The following is a 22,043-nucleotide window of genomic DNA, read 5'->3' on the forward strand; positions in this document are numbered from 1 at the left end:
AACGGGGACCTAAAGTGAGGTAGTAGAGGCATTTTCCTTTGCTCCGAGTCATAACAGTGAGCGGAATATCGCCATGAAGCACATGTGTAACAACACAAACTTTTGCTGTCTGTGTAGTCGTCTAGTGCGGGTACTATCCTGCAGCTTTATGAGTTCCTGATTTGTCGACTACGGCTAGAGTGCACTGTTAGCAATGGAAAAAAGACTGTAAATGAAACGAAGCTTATTCAACAGATATAATGCACTTTTATTATATTAAACCTTACATCGTATAGATCAAAACACCAAAAATACCGGATTTAATAACCGGAATTATCCTTCTGCTACAGAATACCATTGATATCTTGGTGACTTCTTAATAGGAACGTGATCGAACTTCATGATGTCGGAATTTTTTTGTCGAGAGCGTACAAACTCCTGTAACGGTTAAATAAATCGTTATCCCAAATGGCCAAGTGACAAATAGTCGTATGTAGTAAAGGTCCATACTTCAACAAATAATAATCTAATTATATTTATGAAAAAAGAGTTGGAAAAATATTGTTCATCATATCGCATTTAATACTAAACGCCCTAATATGTGTAAGTACTTTTAGCTTCTTGCTTTATCTTGTCTACAAACAGATACAGTTGAAACAGCTGTATCTGTTTCATCATTTATGTTCATCTTTGTCAGGTGTCATGTATACAAGCAATATAAACATAAAATGTTTTATAAATTTAAAATAGCAATAGAATTAAAAATAAAATGAAGTGCATAGTACATAACGCCACAATGACGTTCTTTTTGTCTGGGCCACGTTATTTAAAGAAGGTAATCCCCTACCTGCTAGATGGCTTCCACAATCTTTTGTCCAGTACAGTACCGGTATCAAGGAATTGCGGCCGTTCGTTCCAGATAGCTGACATTAGAGGTCATCAATAAATAGTGTATCCGCTAGCAAATACACATAGCGGTTATGGCAAGAAGAATATAAGCCCAATGCTTTGTCGTATTCAGAACGAGGGGTGACGGCCTTTCTTTGAGAGCATTCGCTACCAGTGTTTATCCAATACGTTTTGTTACATGCAACAAGGAAGAAACAGACCTATATAGCACCTAAATAGACTCTAATGTGACTCAGGAGTGAACAGTTGCAGTGTTATTTTCTACTAGTAACTCTACTTTTCTAAACTTCATAGCCTTAGCTTTGTCAACGTTGATTTCTAGACCAACGTCTCTTATGTGCAACTGAAAACGGGCCTATGTCTGGCGAATTTCGAAACGTCATACTTCGTAAATTAAGAGATCATCGGCATACAATATAACATTTGCTTTCACAGATTCGGACTCACCGATTTTACTGCTTGGGAAATCGTTTAGGAGGAATGAAATTAAGTACGGAGCTGAGGCTGTCGCCCTGAGCCATCTATGTCACCGTTTCCGGGGGTGTAATTTTGCCACGCCGTCCTCTATCGCACTGGGGTTTTTCAACAAAACCGAACCAACGAGCTGGATAAGCTTGTCAGAAATTCCCGCCTCAATACGCTTGAGCCACCTAAAGATATCGACCAATTTGAGGAAATAATTTTGCGACTTTTATTTCTAGAGAATATTTACAACCCGTAATTTACCTTCCTGTCTTAAATATTTTGAGATATAAACCCGATGGGCAGTGTGTGAAGCGATACATAGCTACCGAAATGATCACCCACGGTAAGCGGCGTATTAACTAAGAGGTCACCTGGCCACTGCAGGAAATTGGGTCATATAAGATTAGTTGCTAAACCAAATTCTTGCACAAATGCTTACTCTTGAATCAAAACGAAGTTTTAATTTCTTTGGGGATTGTTATGACTTCCCTGCAAACGTCATTAAAAGCATGAACCACCCCTCCTCTGTTTTATATATATATATATATATATATATATATATATAGCTGTTGTTCATTAGGCTAACGAAGCTCGTTGACAATTTTGGGTTTAGTACAAATCTAATACATTCGCGTTTTTAGGCAGCCCAGAATTGTTAAGAAGTGATTTCCATATTTACCTACAAAGCGGTATCCTGGTCAATAGAAGGGCTGTTTCTAGAACACCTTGAGGACTCATATGACTACGGAATTTGATTCTATAACACGTTGCATTTCGAGCCAACACACTTTAGTCATAGTGATCAAAGAAAGGTCTGCTTTGTATCATGGTGCGCTCTTCAGTACGAGCTTGAAATCTATGGCTCGCGAGAGGTGTTTCTACTTTCTTTTGACATCGTGGCTATCATGACAATGTAACAGGAAACACATTAAAGACTTAAATATCATTGCTGACGTGAAAAAAACATAATCGATTTGATTTTACCGCTCTTATGAACTGTCATATTCAGACATTCTTTTCAGTTACAAAAAAGGCAGCTCCCCGTCTTTGAAACAAGTAAGGCTTATTTGGTAACGTACTTCTCACTTAAAGTTGTGTCAATAATACTGAATGTTATCACCGTTAAATGACGTAGCGCAATCGTAGTATAGCACGTAGATCCGATCGAAGTTCAAGCTAATCGATGCTCTGTTTGATGGTGTTAAAAACAGTAAACATTTTTCCTCTGTGGCCACTTTGGGTGCATCAATAAGCGGATCCAATAAAGTAGGATGACTGAACTTTTTCGTTCACTCTATTGCACTTAGATGAGAGCGTTCTTAAGATAATGATAGCCTCACAAAGTGGGTCTATATGGGTCACTAATGATTTCGTAAGCAGAAGTCAATTATCCAACGAAGTTAAAATAAAAATGCTTTCTATTCTAGAATAAGCTCATTATGGCTAGAAGCCAGTCTTTTCTTTTCATAATTTACTGTCGAGTTAGACAGGTCTATTCATCTAGCATAGGTCCACATGAGGCATCACTGCATAGACACTGTTGAAAAACGCTAGTAAATCGACGGCTTGATTTTTGTTCGATAAGAGAATGGGAACAGCAGGGACGTGCATGTCGCTCCTCAAGGGCGTCTTGAGTGGACTAAAACGCGTAGAAAGATGGTCCTATTACCAATATACCAATCAATTATGAATTCTGATCTATAATCATAATTATCCGCTGTGTGGCGCATATATTCGCGATTCCTTTTACCGGAATTTTCCATTGCATGAATATAAATAATGCTGTCAAAATTTCTTCTACGCGTTGCTGATAACAAACATATATGGCACCGCGAGTGTAAAACTACAGCCCCGTCTTACCCTGAACGACAGACGCCCAGAGCGACCGCGTGATATGATTTCACGTAGGGATTTTTGACAAACGTAACTAGATTTCAGTCTGCTACGTCAAAACGTAATTTTAGAATATAAGGAATCGTGGTTAATAATCGAAATGGTTACGCTTCTTTATTGGTTAGTAATAGCTCGATAAAAATTCGCATATAACCCGACCGTTTAAAATTTAACCAAAGAAAACAGTCTAGTAACCCAGATCCCTCTAAATTTCTGACCCGTGTACCTCTACAATATTCTCTCTCTTTCTCTCTCTATATATATGCATGTATATATATAAATAAAGTTGTTCAAAATAACGTAGATATCGAAAGAAACGGCCCAATGATGATTTTGTCGTTTTTTTTTCAAAATTTCGTCCTGAGAGATGCTTCTTGTAGTCATCGACTAACTATAGAGCTCAGCGTGCCGACAAGTGAGTAGCTGTGCTAATTAAGTAGTAAAGCAACTAAACATCTAGCACCACACAGTTCTGAACGATTATATTTGGTCACAAAGCTCTATATTTGGGTGTCATGCGGATTGATACAAAAGAATTCACTCGATCGTGTCTTATCTGCGAAATCCTATAGAAGAGAAACGAAATAAAACTATCTTTAAAGCGGCTGATTGCTGGTGATTAAAAGTGAATCAGATCGTCAATAATAAGGTGCTCCAAACTGTAATAAAGCTCCATGCCATATGACTGGCGGAAAGGAATCTTCGATTATGAGCTAATCACCCTTCATATCAAAACTTAGGACTATAGTATAGTGTATGTGGTAATCGAAAGGTAAGCGTAGACTTAAGTGAATTTAAAGTATCGGATCTGCTAGCGTTAAGTAAAAACCGGCCATCGATTGTTTTGGGATCTGTTAGCACTGGGTAGCCACTGGCTTAGAACGTCTGCGAGTCTTTCTGTTTCGAGTTTTAAGTCCGGTATCGTCATTAGAACTCTGTTCAGGAAGCGATTTTCGCTCTCAGCGTGAAACGAAGTGTGCCTATGCCCAGGTTCGAATCCAGGCTGCAACGTCTGGCAATCTGCTACGAATCAAAATTCCATTATAACAGAAAATATCTGCTATCTAATCCAAAGCGTGGCATAACCAACTTCTACAATACGATGGAGATAATTTTTTTCTCCATTAATTGAGAACATCTTTATTGTCGAATATATAACTTATATATATATACATTTTATATATTAAACATATATATAAGATGTATAGTAATAATAAAAAATAAGCAGATATGTTGCGTACATGATATTACCCGAGCGTTTCCCATGCGTAGCTACTCTTTGCAATTTTATCCCTTGCAACGGTTTTAGGGACTTTAGAAAGGTCCGCGTTAAACAGTTGAGAAAAAAATGTGGTTCCCGCACCGGGGATAACGATTTCCTACAAATTAATGTAAATGTATTTATATTACATTATGACCATTTTAATAAATCCAAATGTATCATGCCTAGCCTCCCTTTGTGATTAACCCGAAAACAGAGCATGCTTGACATAAACGGTAACGCTAAACATTTGCAGTATTTTATTGATTGGCACTGAAACACTTAAAAAAGCGTGACTAACAGAATTTCACAAAGTTTAAAGTGAGACATCTGTTAGTTCCAAAAAAATATTTTTTGTTAGAATTCAACCTTCGTAGTCAGTGTCACTTATGTTTTGCGTTTATTATAAAATGTTTTACTGTAGTACCGTTAATGAGGCGAACGCAAACCATTATAATTTTTATTCCAATAAACTTGGAAATATGGGATAAGCTGCATAAATCAGTTAACTTAGTGGTGGTATCTCAATATAATTAAATGGAAATGTAAAGTTCAAAAAGCGAAAAACATCTACATCTATATATATAAACATGTATAGAAGGTATTAACAAGCCTGGAAATATCGTACAATTTAATTTTCGTATTCGCCTTGTATTTATTATTTGAAGACGTTTTCCGCAGATGTCAGGCAATAATCAAACTTGCCTTTTTTTTTTTGTAATTCAGCAAATCAAATAGTGTTATATTCTGACGAGAAGTGTGTATGTGCCTAAGATCGTTTGCTCCATATACGGGTATGTTCCTCAATTTTTAGTTTGACAGCGACAAATTATAGCCGACAGGACCTACTGGATAGGCGCGAACGCTTAGGACGGCTCATTTCTAAATGTAAATATGAACACATAGGAGCCAATACAACCTTGTACAATGTGATCTAATAATTAGTCGATTATTAATGAGTAAAGTTGTACAAATGAATAGTTGGTACAATAGTTCATTAATGGTAATAAAAGCCATCTTTCCTTGTTTGTTTTTTGTATTCGCCTTTTTCTCTCATAAAGAGGTTGTCAAGGAATTGTACTACTTGCAATGCAGAGATATGTAGCTGCTGATATGGATTTTTAATATAATAATCATGTTTGACTTGTTTATTAAAGTGAATATCAATATTTCAAAATGTTTCACAAAAATTTCAAACCAAAAACTCTCATTGAATACTAAAAGACAATTGATCACGCATTTGATGCACGCGCACAAGTAGAGCAGCAGGTAAAAGATGTTTTACAAAATTTAAGAGCTATATTTATAAAATCCTTCAATTTCGTTTATAGTTTAAAACAGGCACGTGCCTTGTTAGTCAATTGCTTACTGGTGTTGTTAACATATGTAACTATATGCGTATCTACATATAGTTCGCGTTGGGACTTCACTGTTATGCACACATCAATTACATGTTTGCTAGCAAGGGGACGATATTGGTAATTTCCTCACCTTCCCCAAACCGAATCGATATAGATAGTAGTGTTTTGACGTTAAGCATAGTTAGGACATATAATTTTGGACTAGTTCTAAATTTGATAATGATGTGCGAGTTACTTATAAATGCTGTTTTAAATTCATAGCAGTATTGAGACACCACAATTCGGACGACTTCTTCTCCCATAGCAAGCTTCACAAGCCATAAGTTGCTTTCACCTCGATCCCAATGAATCGTATATTCAGAGTTCTCAGTGTCCACACCAACCGGATGTAGTGCATCGATTCGCGCTCCTTCGAACACTGTTTCTCGCGAGATGAATTCGCCGGTGGTTGCATCGCATTTTACTCGGTGCATCGCATTGATAATCGGATCGCCATACGCGAACTCGAACAAGTTTTTCAGCACATCTTTTCGAAGCACCCGAACTTGAACTATCACTCCAGTTTTATGTGAGTCGATGTCGGTCTGACCAACTAACTTCAGCTGTCGATGACCGCCAGGACATGGCGCTAAATGAAATAGGTCAACATTATTGGTCCATACGAACAGATCATTTTCAAACATTGTAAATCCTTTGAAATAGCTGCTACGCTGCGGTCTGATCGAAGAGAGGTGCTCAATTGTAGAACAAGAGACCACCACAATTGTTCGAGGACCCAGTAGGAAAGCTTCATCCCCGAGCTTTGCGATCTCGTTGCATTCGATATGTCCTTCCGTACCAAGGTTTCCTGGGGTACGTGCAAACTCGATGTGTCCATTAGCGCATAATTCTGCTAGGCGACGACCTCGAGAATCTTCGATAATGACTAAAACGATGGGGTTCCGTCGATTACCGCCAACTGAACCCTGAGAATCAAGATGATTAGGTGAAACCCTCCAGGACATTTTTTCGAGGTAGAGGCTTGAGGTCGATTTACATTGGGACTTCCTTAGGGAAGATGGGTTGCTACTTTTGGACACATATGTTTCTGAATTACGAGCGGAGCGTTGGCAGCAATTTTACGGGCACCCCATAAATGATTCGGCAGTGTTACGGTACCTGTCTGTGTGTTCACGGAAGAGTCGTTGGTGCTTACATACTGCACGCTCATATGCCCAATATTCGTGGAAAGATGAGATGTGCTAGCCACTGCTAACATCATTAGTGATCGCAATAGCAGAACCCACAAGGCGTGCACTGAAAGATGTCCTATGTGCGAGGGTCCGCGTTATGGTTTGACGGCGCGAGCGGTGTTGGAGGTGGGCTTACTAAGTATAGTATGTGATCCCAGGTTATGCGCGCTTGTCGTGAATGTGGTAATCGAGAGAAGTCTAAGTCTGATAACTTGGAAATGTCTAAATGTTTTGTATTGTAAGGTATTATGTCGAAGTAAGGAATTATTAGCGGACATTGTTGCTTTCAAATTGCTTAACTAGAATTAACTTTTAGTCCTTTGCGAACTTCAGCTCCTTTAAAAATAACATCTAATATAGCAGCATAAAAAGATATCTATAACTATGAAACGCTTTTCAATATGTTGTTGTACATACAAAGAATAGCAAAATCTACCTATAAGCTTACTAATGCTATGTGCCACGAAAAATATATATAGAAGCTGGCATATTATCCTATGGACCGCATGGGGTACTATATGTATATATATATATATATATCGTTATAATGCAAATGTTCTTTATTAGAGCAAATTAATTAGTACAATTGGTATATATTTGTTAACTTCGCGGTCGTTTCGCATAATACAAGGACAAGCTTACGTAGAAGTCTGACACTTAAGAAGCGGGAAAGATTTTTCAAATTTTCTTTATGAATCTGGAAACTGGAACATTTCTTGTACAATTTCATTTCAATGCTTACTGTGCATTTAGTATTTGATGACATTTCCCATACAAAACGATAAAGCAGTTACTTTCTGCATACTAAATATGTGGAAAATACTAGTTCTATGCCGTTCTATAAATTACGCGGTATTATATACTCACAACAATATGGACGACGCGTTTGGGTGCCAAATCGACGCTACACCGCAGATCAAAAATGACATCTTGGTCGGTTTTTGGCGATTATAAACCGTCGTTTGCTGCGTTTTGCTGGCGTGCGCCAATATATTGGACAATGCTCTTATGTGTATTTGGATCGGCCCACGTTTAGCATTTTACAATAGGATCCTTTCATTGAAACGCCATTTACATATAAATTAATAACATACATTCGTTCATAGCGATTAAAGCGATATCTCTCTTTCTCGTTTGTCTTTTCTTTTTCGGCACGTCGTTTTTTTGATGGTTCTAGCTAAAAAAAATTATCACATTAGACCTATGCAAACGATGCTCATAAATAAGTACTTGTTACTGTCTTTAGGAAAGAGCATGTATTGAGCGAGAAAAGCCTCGCTGCATAGAAATCCATCGCTTTAAATATGGCGAAGAGTAAAAGCGTGCAAAAATAGAGCCAAAGGTAAAAAATGTGTTACAAACTTTAAAAGCTAAATTTCCATTGTTTTTACATACATAGAATAGTTTGTAGCAGATATATATCCAGATAGCCAGCTATTGAATAATACTATCTCCCCCGTCGCATCGAATACATTGTCAGCTGTTCCTTGGCAACGCGTTATCTAGATGGTTGCTAGTGGATAGTTGTCCCCTTTGATTTCAATGTACGGTATACTCGAAGTCACGATGGACTGCGTCACCCAGATATGCTTCATCAATTATATACCCTCGAAGGTTCTTTCGGGTGAAAGAAAGTCACCTGTAGGTGCGCTGCATTGTGCTCGGTGCATTGCGTTCATAAACGAATCGTTGTACACGAATTCGAATAGCTAATATATCACATCTTTTCGCAATACTCAAACTAAAGCTGTCACTTCAGCTCTATGCAAATCGATACAAGTTTAAAGTCTATCGTTAGCTTCTCCGCCAATTCCCACACGCGCAAGATAAATTACAATGGCTCAAGCGCGCAAAATTTGAATCCGCTAGCGGCCGCTACTGTCGCAATTGCGGCTCTATGTAAAGCATTTTCGAGCGAGTGTCCCACGAGTTTTGACACGACAATGTAGACTTGCTCAGAGGTGCTACCAAGGAGATGTTGACACATTTACAAAAAAAAGCACTTGAAACAAACCTGAAAGTGGTCAAGGGCCCAGGTTAAAGCTCTAGTCCTGGCGAATGATGGTTGGGTTCAATAGGCATGACTGTTCGGAGAGACTCGTCTAGCACATGCAAAGTTTTATTTTTTTCGTACAGTTTTAGAGGAAACTCATAAGAACGTCCGCATTCAGATATCTCACGCTATAATAGAGGGTAACTCAAAGAAATATAAAAAGCTTGAACGTTTATAATTTTTATCTTTATCTACTATAGTAATATTCAAATCACAAACGAATCTACATAAAAAGTATGGTTGCCTCGTACCGTAAACGCTCAAAATTAACCGCTATGATAAATACGCTGCTGCTAACTATGGGCTATTGATTCATAATTTCAATAACCATTGCGTTTAGTGCGGTAGCGCATCTTTGTTCAATTGATGTCTTCAAATCTTTAAATGACACCGGTCTTCTGTTGAAGACCTCATCCTTAGGATACCTGTGTATGAAAAAAGCCAAGGACATCAAGTCTAAGGAACAGATAGAAACACGACTCGTAAAATAATTTTTCCAACCAAAACTATCTTTATTGATGGCGTGTACTACTGTTAGAAAGCAACATTTCCTCTTACAGCCTGTTAAAATGCGATGGATACTTGGTTTGTTGATGCCGGTACCACGATATGATTGTGTTATTTGTTGAGTGTTTTGTCATAACTTTCCTGTACTCTTTTTTAGCTGGTCTTTCGGCTTTTGATGTTCTTGACCTTCCGAAACGTTTCCTACGAACACTTTGACGAGCTCCATCCGTTTCTAACTCATCTTGTATCCAATTAATTATCAGCCACGTAAACAGATCTCGTTAAAACTCTTTGCAATATTTCCTTTATATTTCTGCTACATTTTCACACTCTTTCTTCTTCAAAATATACTCTTCAATTACTCATTATTTTCAAATGACTAGATCCTGAAAAAAAAAAGCGGTAGCAACGACCCATTAAACAATGTGTAGAATTTTTAGAGCATATTGTATAGAGGATAGTCTATTTTTCTAATTTCCGCTATGCTTTCTTTGTAAGATTTGTCTAAACAAGAACATGCATTTCAATGATGTTATATACATGTGGTAAAAATGTAATTTCAGACGGTCATGTTTATTCAAAATAGTGAGCGTTACGTGTGAACAAGGCACCCATTCGGATCCTTAGCCGCTTACAGGCTCGTTTCAGATGCACGTTGGCGAACACCTCTTTGATAGTCCAACTGAGCGAATCGACAATGCCATAATAAGAATTAGTGGATTCTCGTTGGACAACGCATTATATATGGTAATTTCATGACTTAAAATTCGAACTATTCGGCGGCCATGTATGCGGTTCTCGACTCTAGGAAATGCAAGATGTCGCTAAGCTGACGACCATACGATATCGGTTAGGTCTTCTGTTCGGCGGTCAGTTACCTGCAATAATAGTAGCAGCAGTTACACGAGAAAAGACAACGTGAAGAAAGTTGACTGAAATAATTTAGAAACGTAGGCGTCTTCATACGTTTAGAAAAAAACGTATCGATGCTACCACATCGTTTTCTCGTTTAACCCGATTTCATAATAGTTTCAAGTGCAAAGTGTTGCTGCTGCTACAGCTGGTTCGTATAAACTCATTGTGGGGTTTCAAACAAACAAACAAAGCTATAAGAGCACAACAAGCAGATGCAATGAAATTTCCCATTGAAGTTTTCCCAGTTTTGTCGGTTAGCTAAAGATAGATACAGTCTGGTAACGTCATGGCAAAAGATAACGCCTTTTCTCTCCACACGTTCCGGTTGATAGTTTGTTGTAATGTTATTGACATTATAGATAGTTTTGGCAGACGACAGCGGCTCGTTTACAATGCACGAGTTTTTCCCAGTCCCACCACTGTATTTTTTTTTGATCTGCTCATCATTTGCGGTTCACCGCTTCGAACATTTCGCTCAATTTTATTCAGCTCTTTTGTGGAGTTTCTCTGGAGATAGATTTACAATCGAGTAAATTAGTTGATGTCAACTCATGTGGCATCCGGGCAGTTTGAGATGTTTTTTGTAGCCAGCCTTCTGCAAATGGTTTAAGACTGTTTAATGCTAAATGTTTAGATCCTTGATGATGTCATGGCTTGTTCAGCAATTGCAATCATTTTATCAACAACTGGTCGACCACTCAAAAATGGATCTTTCTTTTTACACTGAATGCGTTAGAACCATCTCTGCCGTTTTTTTTCCGACACCGCATCTTGGCACTAAAGGGCGCACTTTTTACGCTGATGGAACGCGACTCATATATACACTTTAAAGCCATTTGGCTAATAAAACCTTCGATACTTTTATGTGTGTATATATATATAATAATTTTTTACAAATTATTGTTTATGTTTACATTCTACGCGAAACAAAACGAGTTCTTTATGTCTTCGAAACGGTCCTAGATGCCTGGTTCATCCAAAACTGTTCCACAGCCCGATATTAATCTTTAACCCAGCAATAAAGATACGCTGGTAGGGGCTATACCTGTAGCCAAACATATCGAAGACATTTTAGTATATTATATTGCCTATGCCAGGATTTCAATTGAGAGTCCGACAGCGCGGACTTCTGTTAGAACTAAAATGACCAATTTATAATAATAATAAGACGGTAATTCATGCAATTACTATTATCATTGTGTGCGTCGTCATCTGATCTGTGTTCCGTGTATATAAATATCCGCGCTACTTACTCATGTAAAAGTGCAGATTCATATATTCATTGTATTCTAATTAACTTGACCTTTTCCAAGTTTTCCGAACTTATGAAAAATTACAATTGATAGTACTAAAGACTCAGATTAGAGAATGAGTAGCAGATATTTTACCGTAGGCTCCCAGCGAGTTAACTGAGGCAAAGTGATGTCGAGACCTTCAAAGCTAAGCTACTACGCTTCCGACATAGTTCGCGAGGCGTTATAAGTTCAAAAGAAAGCAAGGCATAGTACTTTTACCTTTCCAGATTTACACATGTGCATCTAATACAAAGCGCAAACGTAACATTGATAATTTGACCGTTTGTATCAAAGAGAACAGGGACACTGGAACTGCGAAAGCGCACTTTACGTCACTTATCGCATTATAACTTTATCCGATTAGACGTAACTATACATTTTTCATAATACAATACACTCTAATAGCCCGGCGTTTCAATTAATAAAACTACAGACTTAACTTAGAATCGAATACTTGTTGTATAAGTGTGCTTTAGTAGATCTGTAATGTATATAACGACTACATTCGTATACCCACCATTGACCTATGGCCGCATCGTTCCGTCAACATTTTAGGACAGTGAAAACCGTACTAGGGTCGGTGTTAGTTAGGTGAATCGCATTACTTACATGGTAATCTATGCGAAAAAAGCATCTGTATTTTAACTACTTATTGGTTTCCTCGTTATTTGATCGAGGGGATGGTTACGGCTAAACCATTCTAGGGATCTGTCGATCTCCCATCGTATGTATACCGTTTGATAGACAGTAGTTAATAGGATTCCAGTATCTCTGATCGTTTTCCGGATGCAGCATATATTACACAAAGTAACGGATGAATCAAAATGAAGAGCATGTCTTGGGCGTCTTGAGGAAAATTTCTTTTCAAAACCTCTATTCGAATCGATGTACTTACTAATTATTTTTCTGGTGGTAGAAAAAAATGAAGTTGATGTATGTGATAAGTTTCGGAAGCTCATATTTAGTTATCCGTACGCGTTTTCTGTATTTGAAGGAGAAATCAGATTTTACTGACCTGAACTACTTAATACCTCGGATCGAACTTTATTTTGGTGTATCAAGCCAACTAAGAAGTTCAAGTTTAGAAAGAGGTGTCACAACACAGAGTCATTCGCCCATCAAAACGGTCAGCATCGATTACGCCATTGTTATAGCTTATTTTTTATCTTATTATCTTCTTATGCATCTTAAATTCACTGAGAAACTAAAAACGAAGGTCTTTTCAGCTTGAATGTTTAAAACTTCTATATAACAATTTATGTTAATACGTACTTACAAGCACAAACCAGTGGAATACAATTGTACGTATCGGATCTCACTGTATATACAAAAAAATAATGAAGGGAAATCAATAATAATAATGAGATAATATTGTAATAATTAATTTCCCTCACTGTGTGCAATGACAGGCAGTCCTAAACTAAATTATGCAGACCGTAGTAGTTCGAAGCAAGATCACTTGTGCATTCCAATAAAGGTCAGGACACTGTAGGAAACCAGGCTTATATATAATACCTCTAAATTACTCATATCGAATTTTCTATCATTATATGGCATTGAAGCAATATGGTACATAGCGGTATTAAAGCCTTTCATACCATGTACACCCAGGGGTACATTGATCGAGAATTTTAATTTATAAAATATTTCAATTTGTATAATAAATTATTAATATTATATTATCCTATATTTCTGCAACAACCTTTTCTAGAGGTTAGACCGCCTGCCTACCTTCCTCTATTTTTACTTGTCGTAGAATAACAAAATTAAATTTGATACTGGACAATGAATTAAGTTAATAACCAGTGAGCTGCCAGGCTTGGAAAATACAGATAGCTAAAGCTCTTTTAGACGAGCCTGTTTTCCACTCTTTTTTTTACGAAGCCCCTTTCTTTTAATAGGGTAAATCTCAAAAATTTTGTTCATGAACAGCAGGCCTCACATTTGTATAATCCCTACGGTAGTGTGGTGGACTTCGACCAGCATTTTCTAACCGCAGTATTTACTTAATTCTTCTAGCCTTGGTTGTAAATCTTGAAAAACTTATTGTAACACTATTTCAACATCTGGAAGCTTAACTCCAATAATTAGGTCTACTATATTAGTTTATAGAAATTGATATTGAAATTAAACTGTATAAAGACAAGAGCATCCTAATATCAAAATCTATTTCCCTATAATGCTCCAATATAATGCCGTAGCGTTTATATGTGTCTTAAATGCAATGAATAAGCACTGTTGGCAATCAAATGCTTTTGTTGACTGATATTAAAATACCCTATAGTACGCCTTTAGTTTATTTATTTTTGTATCTTTTTTTCACTTTATTAGTTTTATAAGAATACAAAAATGACACTAAGGTCCACAGTCAGACCCACTTTTCATTATAATCATTAGCTTATCTGCGGCTAGTGTAACAGATTTCAAATGAAAACCTTCTATTTTCCAAGAAACCTTTTTAAAACTGTCAGGGGACTTTTTTCAAGCTGTTCGATGACCTTTCGCTTACCCTGTATATATACACAAATGTATATTTTAGTAATTCCAATATTTTGACTTTTTTCTTTTATTGATATTATTATATTTTATCAAGGGCAAAATTACATGTTTCTTGTACAAGTCAGCCCTTCAAATATGTATATCAGGTTGTAGCTTTCAACAACCTCCTAAATGAACAGAACACAAACATCGTTTTATTTTTAAAAGGGGCCTGTTTTTAGCTGTAACTGGACGCGGAAATTTCCGCACAAAGCGTTATTTCCAGTAATATGACTGTTTCAACGGTAAGCCTCAACAACGTCTTCCACGGTAGGCCTCGGTACCACCGTGAAGCATTGGGCCCGGATTCGAATCTTCGGGATCAATCGCATACATGCGTCCAATATTAATGAGCATGCATACCTAATTGGGCCGTTACGAGATACCATTTTAGCGGTGATCTATCTTCATTCAACTGTGCACGTAGCATATTTGCCCGGCACAAAAACTAAGTATAGACGACAGTTATTCTCTTTTGATTTACAATTTGGGGTGCGCGCAATGTTGTGCAAACACACTTCCATCTGAGGACATCCAGAAATCAGGGCAAAAATCCTGTTGAACGCATCGGTTCGCCCACCTAACAATTCCCATTTCGAGTGTTTTTGAGACCATTGCTATTAAAGGTCAATTAGAAAGTGGCAAATGTACGATTGATTTTCGCAGAAAAAATCATTGATTTGTTTTCACAGCAAAATATCACAGTTAGAAAAATATATGCAAATGCTTACTATCGGAAGCATTTTCTGGCTGTTACAATGGAATACGATGAATTTTGAAGTTATCTAAGTTTATAAGAAAACTTATCTAAGTTTTAAACTCGGCGCCTAATCCTAAGTGTGGCCTAAGCTAAGTTTGGCTGGTAAATACTCTAATGGCCGCGGCTAGCCATATATCGCCCATAGAATAACGGGCGAATTCAGCATGATTTACTTGGGAGGCATATGTCGAATACTTCAGAATAGTCAAGCTTGAGCAATTGGTCCTACTGTTTGCTTGAGGTATTGTTTACTCAGCTTTAATGAACTAAACAACTTAAATATACACTCATCATAAGATTCTAGTATTTTAGTGCATCCGATCGCATTGCACCCCTAACCTTCTCCCACTCACCTAAATTTCGCTCATTTTTTATGTGCGACTTCGGCTCATATTGGTGTTCTCCAAGGTGGTCCTCTTGCAAATCAAACGTTAAAACATCGATCATTCTGACAACGTTGAACGCTCGCGTCCTTTGTGCTGCAGGTCGCTTTTGAGTGCTCTGATAGGTCAGCGTTAGAATGTTCGGAAAATAGGTGCTGGGCGAGCTAAGAACGGCTGGACCAAAACGGTGCACAACAAATTCATCCAGGCCTGATTACATCGTCCCGCTACTTTAAAGAAAAAACATTGTTAGTGAACCTGACATGCACTTAACCTTTTAAAAGGGGTCAAATTGGATAATTAAGAGGGGAACATCGAAGCGAACAGCGCTTTGATGACAAGACAGCTTACAAGATCGATATCCCACCTCTAAGGTCTTCTTATTTCATCGCATAGGAGCGTTCCCGACTAAGATTGTGAAATTCAACAGTATATATACAATAGATACCATTGAACAGTGGGGTGGTAGCGCTTCTGAATTTATTCCGATCGAACAAAAAACAGAAAGAGAAGTGATAGCTAGAAACGTCGGAAACGTTGTTCAATATCATAGATAATTGCTATTGTTTAAGTAGATGTTATTTAAAAAATAGCAATATGTAGCGTTAACACATCTGACGCTGCAATGGAGCTGACGCATGAGGTTAATCCGAAAGCCACTCCAGTTTAAACTCTTGGACCGTAAAGGTTCTGCAAGTATTGTTATGAGGCTCTAATTATTTTTTCAGTGTTTGTATAATGTGCATTTTTTGTTTAAATGTTAGGACACTTTTCAAATATATGGGTTTATTTGCGTGACATTTTTGTATGGCCATGGTTATCAGTAATGACTACTGCAATTGTAACCCAATTTGGTTGAATTTGTTTTTTTTTTTTGAATTTTCAATTTGGTCGTTTCCAGTGAGGACAGTAGAAAATATAAATGCTGGAAAATCCATTCAAAAACTACGCTAGTCATCTCTGTCCACATATTCACTGGTGTATTTTCGATAGGGCTTTCTCCTTTACAAATGGTTTTTTAGTATTAGCTTTTTGGTATGAAAAATGAAACAACTAAAGTCTCGAGTTATTAATAGGTTAACTTTGCTCGTCTATGGGCATGGGGCCATCATATTGACAATTATGCTTAGCTCTACCGCACTAGTTTATATTTAGTTTATAGTTACATAAGGTTCATCGCAACACTCAGCGGTAGGTGAAGCCAATATTCGAAGGCCGTTGATGTTTATCGAACGAAAAAAGAGCTCAAGGACAAACGAAATGGGTATGTACGCCGACATATGCTCGAGCACGCATAGCTCATTAGCTCCCGTGCAACTTCGTGCGACCAAACCAATCTACGTCACCATACGCAGAAACTTCTTTTCACGCACTTCCGCCACTACTGCTACTAGCATTTATAACGAAAGCATGAACGAACTGCTGATACTTTCCAGAAGAACATCGACCCACTATAGGCCAAGCCATCTGTGCCATGACTAATTGCTGGCATCAATCGACTGCTACGACGAGTGAATGACATTGAAGTAGCTTAACTTACAATAACAATACATGGTACTCCACTGGAGAATTGATTGTTGAAAACATAAGGGTGGAATTCTGGACGTTTTATTCAAAAGGTGGGCGGGCAAATCACTGAAACGGGACGGGATATGCACGTCTAACCGAACGCATATTTTCCAGTGTAGGATACCATTCAAATATATTTACATCCCTGTTCCTATTCAAGTTAGATTGATTCGTTGATGATGCTTCTTTGTGCGCATGTTTGCGGAGCATCATCCTTAAATATCCTTGTGAAAGCTGTATGCTTCAAGTAGACTCCTCTCTTTTAATAAACGTTTTTCAATAATAAACAAGAATTAAACAATATTCAACTACGCTAAGATTCGTGATTCGTTACCATTACTCAAAAATCTATTTTTCCAATATTATTTGTTTTTACTACAGTTATAAGGACTGTGTAATTAAGTGAACTTCTTTTACACTGACACAACAAGTCTGGAAAATTATGCTGGTTCAGCTTATTGAATGACTTTGCCGATGCGTAACTTCTCTTCGAAATTAAGGTGAAACTGATTCACGAACCGTCCGGTACGACGGAACTTCTAGAACGCACGTCACAGTTATTCATTATTTATGTTGTGCATGTGCACAGATGTATCGTGCTTAAACGATGCACACTGTGTTCGTCATAGTAAATAGAGCTCTGAGCCGGAAAACTCGGGCGGTTTCTCTAATGGATTATACATTATCACTCTAGGTCAACCGTGAAGATGGCCAGAGCGTAGCATCAAACCTAGTTTACTACAAGTTTCGGATTTTTTAGATAATCAACGTTCGTAGTTACTAGCTTGTTATAATTGATATATCACTGCATTTATCGTACATCCGCCAATTTCGCAATGTTTAGTTTTTGTACCGGCAAAAAAACGTGGCAAAAACGATCACGGTAATTAAAATCATAAGACTTGTTGTCTGACACACGATATGACCATTGTATAAGAATTTCATCGTTTCTTTGGTCGTTAGAGGCAACATATGATTACGTTTTGCCCGATGCTTCCGTAAAGATGTATGACTAAGTTCAGGCTTGTTGCGTGCACTTAAATGTTTTTAGAAACACCGCTTTTTTCTGGGCAAAAAAAGAGATCTTTGTGCGAATAAAGCGCCCTTTTGATAGTTGCTTCACCAAATTTAAGATTTTAAAATTTTGACGGACAAAACTCGTCAAAGGCCGAACAGACATCTATTGTATATATCTACTAGCAAAAATTAATTTAAAGAAAAAGAAGTTTAAGAAATCATAATAATAACTTTGACTTCTACTATAAAAGTACAAGGTGACAATTACTGGGACGCACCCTCTATCCAGCTTAAAAATCAAATACACTTTTAGACAAACATAATAATTTTTAGAGGTACAACAGCTTTTTTGGCCCAAATATTCAAAGTTATACCATATTATTCTGGTATAAATTTAAATTAATATGGAAGTATGAAGGTAATGACCACAAAAGGTGGAAGGCGTCTGAAATCTGGTATGATACTGTTATAGTCCTTCGATCAGTGAGGCGACAAAAACACCATACAGTAACAGTAGCAGGATTCAACCATAATTATTTTCTTTATTAAAGGAGCTACACGAAATTCGTGCTTCAGCCGATTTTCTTGACATAAATCCCTGTTTTCCTTTAAGCAATTCCTTCAAGGTCAAAACGTTGTTCAGCGTCATATTGTATTCGTCGGCACACCTTTGTCTGAATAAGAAAGAGTGTTGCCCAATAGAACTCAAGAACGTCTAAGGTTGGCCTGCTTGACTACGTAAAAGGTTGTTACCAATCTAAGTAGCTTCTTTGACAAAAAACAGATAGTTTAGATTTGAGACGTTACAGAAAGATAAACATAGGACCAGCGATGAAAGCATATTTTAACACGATGCGTTTCCGTTACTGCCTTAATATAAGCTAGTTCCTTGAGTTCAATGGACTCGATCGTTGCTGATTCCTTTGTTGCTATGGGGTCTAGCAGACACATGGTGTTTTGTATCTGTTTTTTATGAACTCAAAGAGCTATAATACAACTGAATAATAAATAATAACTTGATTGTCTACAAGAGCCTATTTGACCTTGTAGGAAATTAGGGTTACTGGGACAGCTGTTTGTCCGTTCTGCGTTGTCGCATAACATGTCTGTATAGATATGTCAAGGTTGTAGCTGTTAGGCATGGTCGCTAAGTTTAGACATAATAATTAGGAGTACGTTGATATTCATTAAAAAAAATAATGTATATGTATGAGTCATTCGTATGACTTGGTGTGCCTACAAATGTGGCCAGCTTGCCACTAAAAGCTTGCGAGGTGCAAGATAAGAGAACCGCTATCTATTTCGATTACACAAAAAGGACGACTGTCAAAATTAATTGGTAGACCTGGTTTGCTTGCCTATCATGAGCATGCAAAAAATAGAAAAATTTGTGCTCGAATTCGCGTCTCAACAATTGATCTTTGATTCTCTGCATCTCGTTGTCTAAAGAATAAAAGGTTTTTAGATATCAACAGGACGGAAAAAGACTTATTATATAGTGTACAATGTTGTACATGATCATAGTACGAAATGTTTATACGCACAAGCTAATTCACTATCGTGGTTCTTTTCGCGTCGTGAGCATATAGGGAAAGGATATAAATGACACAAGCAACAACCACTCCCTAGCCGCAGGGCGCTGAGGAACAGAAACCTTGTCTGGCTGGGCCTAGCAACTTAAAAGGTAGAAGACCAAACAAGCAGTTAGCCAACTAGCCCTTTGGTGGCAATTTTTAGTCCCAAGAATCTGGATATCTGAGGGGCTTATTAAGTAGGAATGAAACCGACTTAGGCGATCATGTGAGCCGCTTGTTGGAGCTGGCGTTTAAAGCCGAAGCATATAGCGGATCACCGTAATTGTGCGAATAGCCCTCATGTGCCTGTGTCAAATGGTACATCGCACGAAAAAAAATTATTATCGATAAAGTTTTATTGCATGTACCAATTTAAAGGCCATGTCAAAGATTAGGCTGGTTGTAGTAAATGGTGCAGTATTATTTGCGACAAGCTATCGTTACTAAATATAGGCGGTATATCGAGAACAACAGTCGGCGCTGCTCGCTCATACCTTATGCTTTTCTCTTTTCAGAGACTATTCCTCAGCTAGCCAATCCACGCAAACTTCCTGGCAGAGAGTTAACTACTATCCTGTCCTTTGCTCGGGCATTCGTTGTACTACTTTAGTCGCAGAACAGTCATCCTCGCCCTCGCCAAGACATGCCATCCTGCTGCAACTTGCAGTGGAAGCAGCTATGGCAAGTTGGAGGCTAGCTGCCTCCTCCCGACGACGGCCTCAGCTGAATTCTCCCATTAGGTTATGTTTCTCTCTCTCCCGTAATCTGAAGCTTGAGATGAGGCTTGTCCTAGAGTTTTGCTCTAACAGAAAGCAAATTGCGGTTCCAACACTCCAGCAAATACTTCCTGCACAATCCCGCCCAGTGAAATGGCAATACAAGAAAAGTAAACCTAGCAGTCAGTCAGCGGCAAACATCACTATCATGATTCCTATGCTTTGAGGTTTCGGCAACAAATTACGGCAACAATAGACCAGGCACCAAATATGGCAGCCTAAATAAAATTGTCTTACTCGACAAGCGACTTGACTATATATATATATATATATAATTTTTTTCAAAGAATAGAATACTGAGTAAATTACCTTTACGGGGAATGAGGGTAAATAATTATTACTGTTAGTCTTGTTAAGGTTTACAAAGTTCACCAGATCTGACAGTGCATAGTGGACGCATGACTTCGACAGCTAAGGTCATCTCAAAGCTCTTATTGCGAAATAGCAAATATACTTGATCCTACTGATCGTGTTGTAGAATGCAGTACCCTCAGTACTAGTCAGCAAGCTAGGACAATGCCTGCTTCGATGGTTTTTCCTCCCTTTGTACTAAAGGGTAATATAGGTAATCTAAATAAGTTGGTCAGAATGTAACTTCAATGATGTATATCTGTTGGACTGGATAAGTATTAAAACGATGTTCACTTTTATAATTGCTGAAACACCACGGAAAATAACTGCTAAGTTTCTTCGTAGTTAATCTCGAAGGCCTTTGAACTTGTTACACCTTGAAGAGAATAGCGTGGGTGAGGTACGATAAATAGACTTCCTACGATTGTTATCTGACCATGAGCTGGAGTCGCTTTTACCTTTGCAGTAGTAATCCTATACATATCCTCAAATTAGCCGTAATGAATGGATGCTTATTTTCCTAAGATGGCTTCGTTTTTTTGCGTCATTTCACATTACATTGTTTGCTCGAACGCTTTCACCATATCCAACATAGCGAAGCTTACAACTCTCTCGTTGAATGTGAGCTATACAATAGAACTTTTTAACATCTTATGCCCACGAATACGACTGTTATTCTCTATGACTATAGTTAACTGAACTGATTGCACCCACCAGGATAATTCTTCTGCCACGATGAACTCGCTAAATATCTTCCATAAGAGTAACGTCATGGGTGAAAGGAGAAAGGATGCAAAAACAGGGATGAGGAAAAGCAGGCTCATAGGTTTGCGAGCTTTATTCCTGTTCTGTAAGTTCGCAGTTGATAGGCCTTTCCAGCCTCAGGGTTTTAACTATTATAAATTTGACTTAATGTTAGCAAAAGGCGACAACGTATGTTCAAAGGCATGATTGATGGCAGAACAAGTAGAGAGAAAGACCAAGTGGTGATTACACCATGTTTGCCGTACCGAGACTATGTATAGGCTTGGTAGATTGTACCGAATCACAGGATTTTTCTTCGTCAGACAATGTGTTTTGTTGTACAATTGCGACAATGATACGGTAATGAAAGAAAGAATGACGTCAAATCGGCTACCAGTTCCTGTCTTAAAATTATGTATAGACAAATAGATGGCGCTGTTGCAAAACACGACCAAGGTCCT

The 22,043-nt window shown here is 37.9% G+C and overlaps 1 protein-coding gene and 1 long non-coding RNA gene across 8 annotated transcripts; both read right to left on the bottom strand.

Moving 5' to 3' along the window:
* Positions 1 to 10: 10 nt before the first annotated feature.
* LOC111251092 (uncharacterized) lies at positions 11 to 9,231 on the bottom strand. 6 transcript variants are annotated; one of them, XM_086989146.1, is made up of 6 exons: positions 8,496 to 9,208; positions 7,968 to 8,153; positions 4,488 to 4,625; positions 1,336 to 1,538; positions 827 to 1,035; positions 11 to 417 (listed from the first exon to the last, which is right to left on the bottom strand). In XM_086989146.1, the coding sequence occupies exons 2-4, from the start codon at positions 8,027 to 8,029 to the stop codon at positions 1,415 to 1,417; spliced, it is 324 nt and encodes a 107-aa protein (XP_086845272.1). In that variant the 5' UTR covers positions 8,030 to 8,153; positions 8,496 to 9,208; the 3' UTR covers positions 11 to 417; positions 827 to 1,035; positions 1,336 to 1,414. The 6 variants fall into 6 exon arrangements, 3 of the variants coding, with proteins under 3 accessions (XP_086845272.1, XP_086845274.1, XP_086845273.1); XM_086989148.1 differs by having other exon boundaries at positions 827 to 847; positions 7,968 to 9,231; XM_086989147.1 differs by having other exon boundaries at positions 827 to 937; positions 7,968 to 9,229.
* Positions 9,232 to 9,641: 410 nt separating this feature from the next.
* On the bottom strand, positions 9,642 to 21,542 carry LOC147755328 (uncharacterized). 2 transcript variants are annotated; one of them, XR_015329013.1, is made up of 4 exons: positions 21,297 to 21,542; positions 20,206 to 20,558; positions 15,522 to 15,778; positions 9,642 to 10,538 (listed from the first exon to the last, which is right to left on the bottom strand). It is a non-coding gene; the product is annotated as an uncharacterized LOC147755328 (long non-coding RNA). The 2 variants fall into 2 exon arrangements; XR_015329012.1 differs by having other exon boundaries at positions 15,522 to 15,781.
* Positions 21,543 to 22,043: the final 501 nt, after the last annotated feature.

The sequence above is a fragment of the Varroa destructor genome, unplaced genomic scaffold (assembly GCF_002443255.2).
Source record: "Varroa destructor unplaced genomic scaffold, Vdes_3.0 BEIS01000005.1, whole genome shotgun sequence".
Classification (NCBI taxonomy): domain Eukaryota; kingdom Metazoa; phylum Arthropoda; class Arachnida; order Mesostigmata; family Varroidae; genus Varroa; species Varroa destructor.

Coding starts and splice junctions, on each gene's coding strand:
- LOC111251092 (XM_086989148.1), bottom strand. CDS start 8,029: ATGTCATTTTTGATCTGCGGTGTAGCGTCGATTTGGCACCCAAACGCG. Junction 4,626..7,967: donor AACGCGTCGTCCATATTGTT/GTGAGTATATAA, acceptor ATTAATTTGTAG/GAAATCGTTATCCCCGGTGC. Junction 1,539..4,487: donor AAACGCTCGGGTAATATCAT/GTACGCAACATA, acceptor CGATATCTTTAG/GTGGCTCAAGCGTATTGAGG.